Source organism: Mustela erminea, chromosome 7 (genome assembly GCF_009829155.1).
Source record: "Mustela erminea isolate mMusErm1 chromosome 7, mMusErm1.Pri, whole genome shotgun sequence".
In the NCBI taxonomy this organism is placed as follows: Eukaryota; Metazoa; Chordata; class Mammalia; order Carnivora; family Mustelidae; genus Mustela; species Mustela erminea.
In genome coordinates, this window is record NC_045620.1 from 106,895,255 (window position 1) to 106,908,163 (window position 12,909).

Below are 12,909 nucleotides of genomic sequence, written 5' to 3' on the forward strand. Positions count from 1 at the left end.
TGATCCTGGAGTTTGGGGACTGAGTCCCACATTGGGCTCCATGCTCAGCAGGGGGTCTGCTTCTCCCTCTGACCTTCCCCCTCTCATGCTCATTCTCTCTCATATAAATAAATAAAACCTTAAAAGAAAAAAAAGCAAGGAGGACACAATTCTCTGAATCAGCCTCAAGATCTTCCATTCACAAGGCTTCCAGCCATACAGATGATAATCGCTCAGTCTTTCTTTCCCATCCTTCGTGAGGGCTCCAATAACACTTGTAGTGCCTACTAAAAGTGAATAGATGTTACTCTGATTTGTCCCTCAAATGACAAATGACAATGTGGGGGGCACTTATAATCTGTTAAGCCACCTAGCTTTATTCCGGGCTGTGTGCGAAGAGTCTGACTGGTCAGTCCAGTATGACAGTTTGGGTTTGGTTTTTCAACCTTTCGGCAGTGTTCTAGTCTGTGCGGGGAGTCTGACTCATCAGCAAGTATGCTAGTGCTGCTATACTGCCCTCTAAAGGTCAAGGTCCAAGGAAACCTCAGACACTGAGCCACTTTATATCTACACTGAGCTATAAATACACCATCTTCAAACCAAGCCTTGTGTAATAAGGTTAAAATGCTTTAAAAGAGGACTTTGCCTTTATGTACAGAATCTTTATTTTAAAACCAGGAATCTGTATTTGTATATTTATTGTGTAATTAAAACTTAATTTTATTATTTAAAAAAAATTTTAAGTAATCTGTCCACCCAATGTGGGCCTCAAACTTACAACCCCAATATCAAGAATCACATGCTCTACCAACTGAGCCTGCCAGGCGCCCCTAAAACTTAATTTTAAAAATTAGAATATATGAAAAAAATTCACATTTCTAGTATGTAAAATGCCTTTATGTTATAAAGGAACTCTTCTGTTCTGGCATTCAGGCTGGGAATTTATTGGGAACTTATAGGCAAAGCTATAAAGAGCTTGGCTCCCATCCCCTGAGAATCTGTGGGCCAGGGCAGGGCTAAGGCCCTTGAGGCTTGAACTCCAGCCATTTTCTCTCGCAATATACAAGGCTACGTGGCAGGCGCCTTTTTCATCCCAACTCCCCGACTCAATAACTAACCTACTTCCCAGTGTCCTCAATTCTCCATCAAACATCCCCTCCAGCAAACTCCTCTCTAATGCCCTCTGGGGGAATTACTTCTTCTACCTGCCCTCCTCCCACAGGGCCCCTCCAGGTTAGTACTGGTTCAGTACATAGCACTAGGATTTGTAGGTCACCTCCCAGCTGGCTCCTGGCACCTCACCATGCAAGTAGTAGAATGCCTCATTCCTGCATGCATGAAACAGGTGGTGGTATGGGCCTAGCCCACAGTCTAGGTCTTTAACCACAGCAAGCACCTGTTTCACAGAGACTGGCTAGAGCAGACACACAGGTTGTTGCTGCTGCAAGAGGGAGTGCATCCAAGCTGCTGTTGGACATACGCCACTATGTTAGGCCTGCCCCTGTCAATGCACCAAGTGTACAGCAGTCTGAATAGTGCCATCCAGGGACCAGCAACAAGGGGCACCCTACAAAACACTGGTATTTATGATTCAGCATGGCTCCATCCCATCTCAACCTAGAGAAGCCCATAAAGACCTTTCAGTCCAGGGGTGCCTGGGTGGCTCAATCGGTTAAGCATCTGCCTTTGACTTAGGTCATGATCTCGGGATCCTAACATTGAGCCCCATGTTGGGCTCCTTGCTCAGCAGGAAGCCTACTTCTCCCTCTCCCTGCTGCTCCCCCTGCTTACAGTCTCTCTCTCAAATAATAAAATCTTACACACACACACACACACACACACACACACACACACACACACACACTACCTTTTAGTCCAGTACAGTGTTCACAATCCTGGGTGCATAGTACAATTACCCATGGAGTTTTGGGAAATGTGATGCAAAGCCTGGCCTCTGGGACTCTCAGTTTAAATGCTCTGGGGTGGAGCCTATTGTCCAAAGTTCATTACAGGCAGTCAGAATTGGTCAAAGGCACTAAGTGATACCCAGCTCTATCCTATTACTTAACTTCTCTGAGCCTGTTTCCTCATCTGTAAAATGGGTCAACAGGACCTCATAAGGTTGTTGCAAGGCTTAAGTAATTACATTTTCTGTTTTCTGTAAATTATGTGAGATAACATAGGTAAGGCCCCTGGTAAGTAGCTGGCCTGAAGCCAGATTAATAGAGCACTCAATGAGCTCAGACATTACTATTATCATCTAAGCCAAACCCTTCATTTTGCGCATGAGAAAACAAAGACCCCAAAAGATGAGGCCACTTGCCTCTACCCCATACCTCACGGCTATGCACAGAAGTCAAGTCCGTGCAGTTTCAATACTGAGCTCTTGGGCGAGGCCAGTGCCATGCCAAGGATAAGGATTTCAAGACAGATATAACTTTGGGCTACAACCCAAGTGCCCTGCCTCTAAAGCGCTCAGTAGGATGGATCCTAAGACTTTGTTCTGTTTGAAACTGGGGAAAGAAGTGCAGGCATTTCTTCAAGGTAATAAAATGGAAGTGACTAAAGCCCTTTGCTACCGTCAGTTCCTTAGATGTCAGGAAAGTGACGGTTTTTCATTGACATTTGAATCTGGACTGAAAGAGCTCATCCCACCTACCCACATACCATTTCTCAGTCTGTAGAAGACAGGAGGGGCACAGGGACAAAACTGCAGGTATACTAATAGTGTGAATCAGGAGAGGAAAAGAGGGTGCCAAAGGGCCTCGCTGGGTAGTTTTGCCTTAAGGTATCAAATGTTTAGCCCGTCAACTTCTACACAGATGTGAAGAGACATCATCAATCTAATCATTTCCCACATGAGTAGACAAATTATCCTAGACAACTTCTAAGGTTTTGCCCCCCACTAAACCAGCTTGGCTGTCCTGTCCCAGGAACACAAAATTGTTATATGCACAGGAGTTGTCAGAGGGACTGTTCACCACAGTCTTACGGAGTCTCTTATACCCAAGCCCAGTCACGACCTTTAGTGGCCCTCAGTGCCACAGGATTATGGAATCCACTTCCAAATAATATTCAAAAGTAAAACTTACTAGTCTCCTAAGTATATATAAATAAAGGTCAACAAAGTTCTGATTTCCTTCTAGGCCTATTAGAGTTAATAAAAAAATTAAATTTCTACAGACAAGGGCACCTGGGTGGCTCAGTGGGTTAAGCCTCTGCCTTCAGCTCAGGTCATGATCTCGGGGTCCTGGGATCGAGTCCTGCATCAGGCTCTCTGCTAGGCAGGGAGCCTGCTTCCCTTCCTCTCTCTGCCTGCCTCTCTGCCTACTTGTGATCTCTGTCAAATAAATAAATAAAATCTTTAATAAAAAAGAAAAAAAAATTGCTACAGACCCACTCTACCACCTCTCCTCCTGCACAACATGTTCGGTTTTATCTGCTTATTTGGTTTCCCCTGCTTCACTTGTTCCGTCTGCCTATCTGGTTAACCCAACACTGCCCAGCCCCTCCTCTTTGTCTGACCCTCCAGGCAAGGGCCATTTTGTTTATACAGTCAGCATGTAAGGCTGTTTCTGTCTATAACCAATCTGGAGTGATGTAGCCAAAAGCAAGACTGCACATGGTGTGGAGAAAGCACATTCCGTGCTACCAAAACACACATGGAAACGACAGCCACCACCATAGCAGTGCCTATATCCCAAGTTCTCCTCTCCAGCACTTTACACGTTTTAACTTTATCCTTCCAAACTCCTGCAATGTCGCCAATAGGTGGCTGAGCTGACATTCCCAGGAAGGTGTGATGCCACTATGGGTCAGAATGGCTCAGCCTGCGTGGACAATGGAGCCGGCAGGCTAGGCTAGCCGATCTCAGAGATGAAATGAGATGGTCCTAGCAGGAAATCTGCTAAGAACCAATGGAAACCTCCTCTGGGAACCTCTTCCAGGCCTTCTGAGAGCCTTACGGGCAGCTCGGAGTGCGGCAGGGCTCCTTCCAGCTCCCGAACTCGGTGCGATCGCCGGCGGCACTGTGCTCAGGTTCATCGTTCGCATCAAAGTCGTCGTCCATGGGCCCGTCAGGGAAGTCCTCGCAGTCACTCTCCTCTACCTCGGCATTGATGTCAAACACCTGCTCGTTTTTCTTGAACTTGTCTACCAGAGCAGAGACAGACTGGAGAGGACAAGGAGAGGATTCTCTAGTTCTCGCCATCCATGCAGCCTGGAGTAACAGCCTGCCTGGACTCCTTCTTAGCCCTGAGTTCCAGGTTCCATGCTCCCCTCCCGGCTCGCCCTCCCCTGAGTCAAGGTTCTCACGAGAGTAAGGTGCTGAGGAAGTTTATACTGTGCGGCACAGGATGAGGCCGTGTTGGCGTTAGGCACATTTCGTAAAACATGAAACAGGAATTGGCATCCATTAACTACATGTTTAGAGAAAACAGTTTTCCATGGAGACCATTTATTCTGGAAGTGATAGTAAGTAGGCTAAAGGGGGACAAGCTAAAAATACACAGAGAAAAGCTTTACACATGACAGTTTCTCAGGAAACTCTGTGCCAAGGGACTCAACCCTGAAGAGCAGGAAATTCCTTGAGCCTGACAGCAGCCTGAGACCAAAGGTCTGGAATTAGCCATGTTCAAGGGGATAGCCGATTTAAAAAAAAAAAAAAAAAAGTGCACCCAGGAATGACAGGGCTGCCTCACTCTCATTTCTACCCCCCAGGTTTTAGTCCCTACAGAAGTGCCAAGGGAAATATTTTCTGTACTCCTAGCTAAATAAAAATGATGCCACGGTTTCGGGTTCTCACTGGGCAGAACTCATCTTGGGCCATCTCACTGAAACCACAAGCAGTTGGACAAATGCCCAGAGCCCTCAGAAGTCTAAAAGTTGAACTCACCTCATTATGTGTCTCACTGTCCCATTTCGTGAACTGGAACCCGGCCAGGGAAGGGCAGATCTGGCCGTCCTCTGCACACTGCTGCATGGGCGCTGGAGAGGGTAGGAGCAGGCAAAGAGTATGGATGGAGCACGCGCCCCCCACCTCAGAGTGACCAGGGTAGCATGATGGAGATATGGGGTTTTTTCAACCCCTGTTCTATGGCAAAGGCTGGCTGCTGGCCAAGCTCCAGGTCATAGACTTCTGTCCAGGGAGAGGGTAGTGCTCAGACAACATACCTATCTTGGAGGGAGGCACCACACTGGCACTCCAAGAATTACTAAAACATTAGGGCAGAAGCCTAAAGCATACACATTTAACTCTGAAATGGACTTCACACCCAATGTTGGAGTTGGGAAATCAAAAATCCTCAAAGTGTACTAACGGCACTATCAATCACACAATGTTATTTATTTTAGTCCTAAACTAAGCGAGGCACCTTACAGAATTAAAGTCCTAGTTGACAGCAGAAACTTGAAAAATACACTATTAGCACAAATATTTGTACTTAGAAAACTTCAGTCAAGAAAAGAAAGGAGGAAAGCAGCCCCTGTAACATCTGTGAAGTCCTGGAGGGAAAGGAGCAACTCATGCAGCCCACAAGTGTAGCTACTGTATTCCTGCCCAACCGTGCACCCAGACGATCCCCCCAGAGTGTGGAGGGTAGGATGGGAGGCGGGATAAAACCCCTGCCAGGCCAGTAAAACGGGATGACAAAAGGACAGGGCCAGGGATGCCTGGATGGCTCAGTCGGTTAAGCATCTGCCCTCGGCTCCAGTCATGATCCCGGGGTTCCAGGATCGAGTCCTGCATCGAGCTCCCCGCTCAGCAGGAAGTCTGCTTCTCCCTCTGCCTGCCTCTCCCCCTGCCTGTGCTAGCTTTCTCACTCTCTAATAAAATCTTAAAAAAAAAGGACAGGTCTATTCTCAGACGACCAAGGTGGAGTGTGAAAATAACTCACAATGCCCTCTTCTCCTCAGGACACCCTGGATTGGTAACAAATAAGAACAAGGCCCCTTTGGCTCAACAAAAGCCTATTACAGCCCCTTTTCCAAGTCCAAACTCTGACATTCCTGGCTAACCCCAGGACCCTGAGAAGTGACTGAGAGCCTTGGCTGTTAAGGGGCCCATGTGGGATATGGCACATATGGGCCAAGAGCAATGGTGAGAGTTAGCTACTACTGTTAGCCTCTGTGCTACAGAGGGGAAAGAAGTCCATTTTCCCCAAAAGGATGCCCAACAGGGCATTCCAGAGGAAGCTTCTGGGTAATTTAAACAAGCAACATCATAATGGAGTATCATGGAACCCATGGCTGTACAGAAACTTTTCTGATGACCGAAATGCCCTGGTGAAACGCATCATGTGTACCCACCTTTTAAATCTGTCGCTTCCACCCAACCTAAATCCGGCAGCTCCAGGGGTTCCTCGGTGGACAGAGTCTGCACATCGGAAGGGAACAGCAGCTCACTTCTGTAGTCATGGCAGTGGAGGGTAGACAGAAACACCCCAGCTGTGCTGCACTCATCGAACGAGGCCGCCGTCTTCTGAAACATGGGGTCGATCTGAGAGAAAAACAGAACAGGCAAGTTATGGGATGCAGACAAAGCAAATAAAATCTCCTTCCCTGGACTCTGTTCATTCCAGGGTATCTCGGCATGTGATCAAAATCGGGAGAGGGCTTTCTAATAGATCAATAAAATCCCATCCTGGCAGACACTAATTGAAAAGGAAGCCTATGTGTGGTCAGCTGAATAAAGGTACAGTGTTCAAGTACACAGGAAGTGGCAATAAGCTTCTACTGTGCCACTGTTTATAATCCACACGGACAGTACGCTTCTGCTGGCCTCCTTCCATAAGTCACTGTTTTGAACTAGCTAACCTAGTACAGTGCTATCACCACAAATTCCATGGACTTAAAAAGCCTGTGTGATGGATCTGTTCACAAGATCCCATTATTTACTCTAGGCAGAAATATTTTCACAGATCTGGAGAACACAACCAAGAGATTCAGGGTAAAGACAGGCAGTCAGCAGGGCTAGATGGATGGGTAAAAGATGGGAGAGGCCCTAAGAGAGCTCCCAGGCTGGAGTAAGGAGCAGGAGTGGCACAGCCAGGTGACAGCAATCCCAAAGGCAGACTAGGGCACAGTGCAGGAGAACGAGGACAGAGCAAGACCCAGGCATGTGTAGCAAGAGTGCAGAAGCCACTTGACTCTACCGGTGGCCCTCTGACAGGAAACACGTTGGGTATTAGGTTCACAAGTCTCCTGTATGTCCCAGGACATAGATACTGTGGACAGAAGGGCCTCAGGGAGGAAGACAGATGTGGATCTCTGGCTGAGCCTTGGTTCTGAACCTGACCTTGACAGAACTGAGATTCTCCTCTCACCTTTCCAGTAAGCCCATCTCAGCATCCTTCCAGCCCCCAGAGTATGACATACATCAACTCAAGTTCTCCCTGTCTCCTTACCCTTCAGGCTGTCAGTTACACAGCCTGGCAGGGCTTCCTCCCAGCACATCTCTACCATCTACCCCTTCCTTTTTCACCCGTTGCCAATACAACCCACACCTGAGTTAACGCTTGTCTCTGGTTGCTCCCATTTCCTATCCTAAAAATTCTAGTGTTCTTACTCCCATTCCTCAAATGTTAACTAGAGCACTGGCTTCCCACCTGGAGACCCACACCTTGAGAGTTCCTATGTGGGTAGTTAGTGAAAACTCAGCATTTCAAAGAGTCAACATAGAAACTGTAAACACCAAAATAAAGCTGAAAACACTAAGACAATTTTCCTCACTTTTTGCCTAGTGAAAACAATGGTTCTTTCATATAAAATGGATCTGATTGACACTTTTTTTTAGTTCTTTGATGGGAAAATGAATTATTGGTGACTGCATAGTTTAGTAGATGAAACTTTTAGCACCCCCCCTTTTTTTTAAAATAGTAATCTCTAAACCCAGCATGGGGCTCAAACTCATGACCCCAAGGTCAAGTGCTACGTGCTCTACAGACAGAGCCAGCCAGGCTCCCCAGCTAGGTGAATCTTTTGAAACAAGGGTCCACAGCAAGGAAGAGAAACAGTAAAAGGAGACGTTATACTTCCCACTTCTTTCTTGAAGGTTCTCTCCACCTACCAGCTCTAACGCATTCATTTTATTTTATTTTATTTGTTTGTTCAAAGACTTTATTTGTCAGAGAGAGAGAATTTGCACAACAAACTGCATGGTAAAGTCTAGGGCTGTTTCAGCTTTGTGAGTAAATCCTGGGTTCTAGCCAAACTTGTATACTGTCCAGCTCCTTAAAGAAACAGAACTTTCCTGTTCCATGGCTTTTGCTTGTGCCTCTGCCTAGAATCACCTTCCTGGCAAGGTCCATCTGACAAATACCTACCTTTCCTTTAAGGCCCAGTTCAAATTTCACCTCTTCCATAAACTCTGACCTCCACCCACTCTGATTTCCTATAGTATGTGCCTTGAACTTCCTTGCATTGTATCCATTTGTGCTCTCATGGTATAAAAAACTGGAACATAATCAGGTTGGAATCTCCTGTGATAGCAAACATTTTGCACACAGAGAGCTGTGTCCAAAACAGATCAGCTCACATACAAATAAGAGTTCTCAACTGGTCTAGACACACCCACAGAACGTTTGCTTTCCCATCTCCATGCCATCTCCAAGAGAATGCAGGTTCAGGAAAAAGTTGAAACTTCAAATTCTAGGTTTCTGACAATCACTCGCTCTTGTTATCCTCTGAATTGGGCTCTGGGCTATTATAAGTTTATAGCAGAGGACAGAACAAAAAAAGCTTTTTATGACTGGGGTACTCAGTGTTTCTTTAAGACTAGTGGTTTCATTTGGCATAACTGTGGCTGACCACCACAGGCTGAGAGGGAACAGTGCTGCTTGCTCTCTTGTTTTCTCTTTAGAACAATGGGAAAGGCTGGTTGGTATAAGCATCCTCAGACTCCCCAGAACTGGGTCTACCTGGTTGGAAAAAAATGACTGGGAACAGAATTTCTTTTTATTTATTTATTTATTTAAGATTTTATTTATTTATTTGACAGACAGAGATCACAAGTAGGCAGAGAGGCAGGCATAGAGAGACGGAGAAGCAGGCTCCCTGCCATGCAGAGAGCCTGATGTGGGGCTCGATCCCAGGATCCTGGGATCATGACTTGAGCCGAAGGCAGAGGCTGAGCCACCCAGGCTCCCAGAATTTCTAACTGTGTTGTTGAACAGACATTTCACTACAGATCCAGAAGCAGAGACAAGAATGACAGTGAAATAATACTCAGACTATCTAAGAAGGGGGAAAAACATGGAGAGTTGGGGTGGAGAAGGGAAGGTGGGAGAGAATTATATGGCTCCCCTTCGGATATGTACAACATATTACCCTGGATAAAGTACTTTGCCAGGGACAGATTCACTACCACAAAACCTGTACGTGGATGGGACTGGTGTTAACCTGTTGCGACAGTTTAACAAAGTAAAATTCAGAGCCTTTTCCCAGGGCCACGCAGCTAAGATAGCAGAATGAGGATGTGAACTTTCCATCTGCTGCCCCCAAATCTGGTACTACCCAATGTCAACGCTGACATATGAAGAAATACCACTACCCCCCGCAGAAAGCCAGCCACCCTTTTTTTCCCTGCTCCCTCTTCAGCCTCAGCCTCAGTGTCTCCACCATCCTCAGGCCCCTCCAGTCCATCCACACAAAGTCCTCACAATAGGATAGGCTGGAGAGGCACCTGGGTGGCTCAGTTGGTTAAGTGATTGCCCTCGGCTCAGGTCATGATCTCAGGATCCCAGGATAGAGCCCTGCGGTGGGCTCCTTCCTCAGCAGGGAGCCTGCTTCGCCCTCTCCCTCTGCCTGCTACTCAGCCTGCTTGTGCTCTCTGTCAAATAAATAAAACCTTCAAAAAAAAAAAAATAGTGTAGGCTGGAACTGCTAGGCAAATCCAGAGTAGAATAGCCCCATTACTCAGAGTGAACCCAACAAGACTCCTCACACCTAGCCCCCGTGTGCTCGTCTCTACCTCATCTGCCATGAGGCCACCATGACTAATCTCACCATTTTCCTTCCTTTAGTTTATTTATTAGTCACACATTAAAGACCCAGGTCTACCCAGGATTCTACATTTTTCAGGCTCTAAAACCTAGAAAGACCTGACATTGCCTCTTTAGCCCCCACCCCCCTCTGCTAACAATGGATATTCCCTCCAGGATACTCTAGATAGTCCCTACATTCCCCACTTCTTTCCTGAAGCTCTCTCTTTTTTTGTTGTTGTCGTTTATTTGTTTTGAAATTATTTGTCAGAGTGAAAGAGAGCATGAACGTGAGCAGAGGGAGCAGCAGGCAGAGGGAGAAGCAGGGTCCCAGCTAAGCAAGAAGTCCAATGCAGGACTCGACCCCGGGACCCTGGAATCATGACCTGAGCTAAAGGCAGAAACTTAACTGACAAAGCCACCCGGGGACCCCTAACTCATTCATTTTAAATTGGGGATGATATCATTCTCAAGGGCATGAAAACTGGTTCTTGGGGAAGAGTAAAAAAAAAAAAATCTTAGAAATTACCATAACCAGGGTGCCTAGGTGGCTCAATCCTTAAGCATCTGCCTTCAGTTTGGGTCATAATCCCAGGGTCCCAGGGTCCTGGGATCAAGCCCTGCATCGGGTTCCCTGCTTTTCCCTTTCCCACTCCCCTTTTGTGTTCCCTCTCCAGCTGTGTCTTTGTCAAAATAAATAAAATAAATAAATAAAATCTTAGGGAAAAAATTACAATAACTTGTGAATCTCTAAGCCTCAACCCTACCTGATAAAATCTTACTCAATAATCATTCATTTCAAGGGCAGAGGGTAGGAAGAAAAGATCTAAAAAGGGTCCTGAAGTGGGAAGGAAATGACAAAAGGCTGAGGAGCACTGCTTTAATGGAACCCGGCCTGCCCAAGGGCATTGCTTCCCCATAGGCCAGTGTGGCTACTTCCTCTCCTGCAGCCCTCCAACCTCTGGCCTAGATGTGGGACAGGTGAGTTCCTTGTTCCTCCTCATTGCTTCCAGACTAGTCTCCTTCCGAAGTCCTAAAACCTTCCATTTTGAACATTGTAAGGTCAGACCTCATCAGCCTCTGCCCATCTATGTTTCGATCACCTTTCAATCTTCAGTTCTCTCTGCTTCTTGGAAGATTTTAATATTAGCTCTTGGCTCATTACTATTCTCCAACTTTGCTGCTGTCCTAAGTTTTTGGTGATTTTAATATCCCTATATCGATGCATCCAACACTGTGGCTTCTCAGTTCCTTGATATCCTCACCTTCAGTGGTTGTGAGCTTCATCCTGAAAACCCCAGGACTTCAAGACATCCCTTGGTTGTTCTCTGAACTTTTCAGAACTATGACTACAGCCTCTCTGTATGCTCAACTCCAAGTGCCCCTGGCCTTACCCCTTAACATTCCAGCCAACACCTTCTGGTCTCAAACACCAAGAAGTCTTTGACCCACTGTGCCCTAAAACCCACTGTTCATAGGGCTTTCTGCTCTCTCTCACTCCCCTCTTTTCCCGGCTGAAGTCCCAAAGGCAGTGATTGTCACCCCTCCCTTGCACGTGTTCGTCACTCCAATGCTCTTTTCTAGCCGTGTCACACTGACTCAGCAAAACCCAATCCCCGTGTTCAATCCACTTTCTGCTGGCTTTGTGCTCACACCCGCACAGCTAACCATAGCTGGAGAAACTCACAAACTCATGCTGACTGACCTCACTTTAAATCCATCTGCCACGGCCCCCAGGTCGACAACCCTGAGTGTTGTCTGGGAAGCAAACTACTTCCCCAGTTCATTAGCTCCCCCACCCTCCTGCTTTTTTCCTCTCTTCAAACCTTTACCTTTCCTCTTCCACGCTCAGTCAGTTGATGTCCTGGCTTCCTATTTCAAGGTGGGGGTGGGGGGCGCGACCAAAATATCCCACAAGGGCACACTCACATCCCATCCCCCACCAGCCATGGGTGCTCCTTAGCCAAGCTCTGGCGGGGCTGTCCATTCCCTTCCTGTCTCACACACTCAAGGACTCCACTCAAGCAACTCCCCTCTCTGTCCACTAGACTGCTGCCATCAAGTAAACATGCTGTTAATCCCCCCATTAAAAAAGCAAAAAACAAGAAACCCTCTAGACTTTACTTTCCCCTTCATTTGCCACCCATTACTCTGTTCCAGTTAACAGCTCTCAAAACTCTTCAAAAGACCAGTCTATTCTGCCTTCATTCCTCTCTTGTCATGTGAGTGCCCCCATTATTAGGAAAAATTTCAGTCTTACAAAAGTGTTGGGGGACGCCTGGGTGGCTCAGTTGGTTAAGCAGCTGCCTTCGGCTCAGGTCATGATCCCAGTGTCCTGGGATCGAGTCCCACATCGGGCTCCTTGCTCGGCGGGGAGCCTGCTTCTCCCTCTACCTCTGCCTGCCATTCTGTCTGCCTGTGCTCGCTCTCTCTCCCTCTCTCTGACAAATAAATAAAATCTAAAAAAAAAAAAAAAGTGTTGGAACAGTAATAAGAACATCTGTGTTACATTTACGTAGATTCCCCACTGGGTAACATTTTGCATATTAGCCATCCCCCCCCCCAACCACAAATCTTTTGGAAGGTAGATATGCTGACACTTTACCTCTCTGCCAGTTATTAAGTGACTGCCTCTTAGTCCCTGTCCTACCTTCTACTGGCTACTCTATGATGCTGGTTCTGGGACATCTGGGCTTTGCTAGCAGCTCCCTGGTGGCCTCCACCAGTCAGGGGCACTATAGGGAGACTGCAAGGCTAGAAGGGACTTGCTTCTTTCTGTAGCCTTCCAGTTCCTGTCATCCAACAGGGCTGCTTCAGCCCAGATGCAGCAGTCCTCCCCTACCTATAGCACTGGCTGAGTTTAATTTGCACTTTTTCTCACACTCACAGAACCAGCCTCATCGTATGCCCCTCACAGACACAAGCACCAACCAGCATGTCCTCCTCAGAGGTC

General features: G+C 46.9%; 1 protein-coding gene across 1 annotated transcript in view; it reads right to left on the bottom strand.

The window, feature by feature from the left end:
* Nucleotides 1-12,909, bottom strand: part of NCAPH (non-SMC condensin I complex subunit H) — a 37,043-nt gene that overhangs the window by 14,128 nt on the left and 10,006 nt on the right. The window contains exons 7-9 of the mRNA XM_032352833.1: nt 6,286-6,475; nt 4,874-4,965; nt 3,945-4,150 (exon numbers count right to left, since the gene is read on the bottom strand). Of these exons, the coding sequence (XP_032208724.1) occupies nt 3,945-4,150; nt 4,874-4,965; nt 6,286-6,475 (488 nt within the window). The remainder of the gene's footprint in view (nt 1-3,944; nt 4,151-4,873; nt 4,966-6,285; nt 6,476-12,909) is intronic.